The sequence below is a fragment of the Gracilinanus agilis genome, chromosome 1 (genome assembly GCF_016433145.1).
Source record: "Gracilinanus agilis isolate LMUSP501 chromosome 1, AgileGrace, whole genome shotgun sequence".
NCBI lineage: Eukaryota > Metazoa > Chordata > Mammalia > Didelphimorphia > Didelphidae > Gracilinanus > Gracilinanus agilis.
In genome coordinates, this window is record NC_058130.1 from 720,699,971 (window position 1) to 720,703,111 (window position 3,141).

The 3,141-nt window shown below is 37.7% G+C and overlaps 1 protein-coding gene across 1 annotated transcript; it reads left to right on the plus strand.

Annotated features, from left to right (window-relative positions):
- Window positions 1-302: 302 nt before the first annotated feature.
- Window positions 303-1,250, plus strand: LOC123232164 (olfactory receptor 7C1-like). Its single transcript, XM_044658535.1, has one exon. It carries the CDS (start codon window positions 312-314, stop codon window positions 1,248-1,250), a length of 939 nt encoding a protein of 312 aa, XP_044514470.1. The 5' UTR covers window positions 303-311.
- The last annotated feature ends 1,891 nt before the right edge of the window (window positions 1,251-3,141 follow it).

Sequence of the window (3,141 nt, forward strand, 5' to 3'; positions counted from 1 at the left end):
AGGAAACAAACCATTTGTTTTGCTAAAGTTTGGTAGTGCTAGATTGAATTTGCAAAAGTGTACAGACAAAGAAAGAGAGTTCAAAACTCCAGTAGGTCCAATCATCACTTGGAAGTCTTAGCAACTCTGGATCTGGAATCTTTCCTAACTCCAAAAACCTCTCAGAGAGTTTTAAAAAAGAATGTCTTAATTTAATTTTTCTCAGTTGCATGTACAAACGATTTTAATATTCTTTTTAAAAATAATTTTTTGAGTTCCAAATTCTATTTCACTTTCTTCCCCATCTCTTTTCTGGCAGAAAAATTACCTACATGGGACCAGGAAATCACACATGTGTCCCTGAATTCTTTCTCCTGGGATTTTCTGAGAAGTCAGAGCATCAGTTACCTCTCTTTGGGCTGTTCCTGGGCATGTATATGGTCACCTTGTTTGGGAATCTGCTTATTATGTTGGCTATTGGCTCTGATTCCCACCTCCATACACCCATGTACTTTTTCCTTTCTAATCTATCCTTGGTGGATCTTTGTCTGGTGTCCACTACAGTCCCCAAGATGCTGGCAAACATCCTGATACACAGTAAGGCCATCTCCTATGCTGGTTGCCTCACACAGATGTATTTCTTTCTAATCTTTGCTTGTATGGACAATTTCCTTCTTTCTGTGATGGCTTATGATCGCTTTGTGGCTATCTGTCATCCTTTGCGCTATGTAGCCATCATGAACCCACAGCTTTGTGGTCTGCTGGTTCTGATCTCCTGGGCTCTTAGTCTTTTAGTTTCTCTCCTTCACAATCTCATGGTGATGCATCTCTCTTTCTGTAAAGACCATGAAATCCCAAACTTCTTCTGTGATCTTACTCAGATTCTGAAGCTCTCTTGTTCTGAAACCCTGACCAACAATATTTTGGTTTATTTTACAACTGGCCTCTTGGGTGTTGTCTCTGTCACAGGGATTCTTACTTCTTATAGTCAGATCTGTTTATCTATTTTGAAAATCCCATCTGCTGGGGGAAAGTATAAAGCCTTTATTACCTGTGGGTCTCACCTCTGTGTTGTTTCATTATTCTATAGCACAGTTTTTGGAGTATATATGACCTCCTCAGCTACCCATTCCACTTGGAAGAGCATGGTTGCCTCAGTGATGTATGCTGTGGTAACCCCCATGTTGAACCCCTTTATTTATAGCCTGAGGAACAAGGACATAAAGGATGCCTTAAAGAAATTCATTAGTAGGTCATCCTCCTCTCAATGAAAGATCATACTGGGCCTAGGAATGTGATTTTGATAGCTGAGACCAAATACCCAAATGAGAAATTCAGAACTCTCCAGGGTCCTGCTTTTCTGGTTGGCTCTTATCTTTTTGATTGCATATAACTAATCTTCTGCTTCCTGGTTTCTGTCTTCTGTCACTTCAATGACACTGACTTCTGTATTTATTCTGCTTGCTACATGAGAACTTAGTCTGTTTTTATTGAAGAGCTTTGGATATGAAAATCTCGTGATCTGGGGTTTTCTCTTTGGTCTGCCACTTTAAGCTCAGTGCCATTGGCAAGTCACAAACTTTCAAAGACTCAATTACTTTATCTGTGAAATGAAGATTATAATGCCCTCACTGAAGCTTTTTTTATTTTCTTCTGTGCATAAAATGATAACATGCATATGAAAATGTTTTATGAAGGAAAATGTGTAGGAAGAGAGGCAATTATGTTCAAGGCCCTCTATTAATTTCTGGGGATGCAAAGAAAAAAAATTAAAAGTAGCCCTTGTTTTCAAGGAGTTTTTATTTTATGGGTCAGGATATAGTGTTTGCTAAGATAAATAAATATTCTGAAAATTAGAAAGTACTAAGAAACAGTGAGATAAGGAAAGACTTTTAGTGAGAGTAGTGCAAGAGCAGAATCTTCATTGAAGGAAAGAAAGCTTTATAAAAGCTCTAGAAGAGCATTCTTTGAACTCAGAAACTGAGTTTGGGGAATAATGAATAGACTTCTTTGTCTGGAACATAGAGTACCTGAAGGGGTATGAAATGAAATGTGTGGAAAGACAAATTCGGGCCACAGTATGAGGAGGATTTGAAGAGTTTAAAATTTTATTATATAGGAAACACCTTTCCTATAAAGAAGAGTGACATAGAGATAGACTTAGAAGTGGAAGGAACTGTCAAACTACAATCTGTGCTTTAGAAAGGTGATTTTGCCAGGTCTATGGAGGATGAGTTAAAGTGGGGGGCCTAGAATCAGAGGACTAACTTGGAAACTTAAAGTCCAGGGAAGTAGGAATATGGCACTGAATGGTGGTTATGGGAATGGATAGAAGTGGATAGATATAATACTAACAACTCATGCTTATATAACATTTTAGGGTTTGCAAAGAGTTTTACACATGTTAGTTCATTTGACTCTCACAACAACCTTAAGAGGTAGGTGCTATTATTATTTTCATTTTGCAGATGAAGAAACTGAGGCTGACAGAAGTTAAGTGATTTGTTTAGGGTCACATAGCCAACAAATATCTGAGGCAAGATTTTAAATTTGTTTCTCTGTTTCTTTGTTTGTTTCTTTGTTTTGTTTCTTTTTCTTACCTTTGAACAGATCTAGCCATTCTGGAGGGCAATTTGGAATTATACCCAAAGAGCTATAAAACTTTGCATACCCTTTCATCTGTTAATGCTACTACTGGGTTTGTATCCCAAAGAGAGAATGAAATAGGGGAAAGGACCTAATTGTATAAAAATATTTATAGTGGCTCTTTTTGTGGTGACAAAGAATTGGAAATTGAGGGGCTGTCCATCAATTGGGGAGTGTCTGAACAAATTGTGGCACATGGTGGTGATGGATGCTATTGTGTTGAAAGAAATGACAAGCAAGATGATTTCAGAAAAAGCTGGAAAGATCTGCAGGAACTGATGCAGAGTGAAATAAGTGGAACTGCAAGAACATTGTGCATAATAACAGCAATATTGGATGATAATTATCTGTGAAAACTTGGCTACTCTCAGCAGTGCAATGATCTGGGATGATCTTGAAAGACTTATGATGAGGAATGCGCTCCACTTCCAGAGAAAGAACTATTGGAGTTGTCTTTCACATCAGTGTATTTTTGGTTTTATTTTGGGGTTTTGGTTATGTATAACTTTGCTCTTA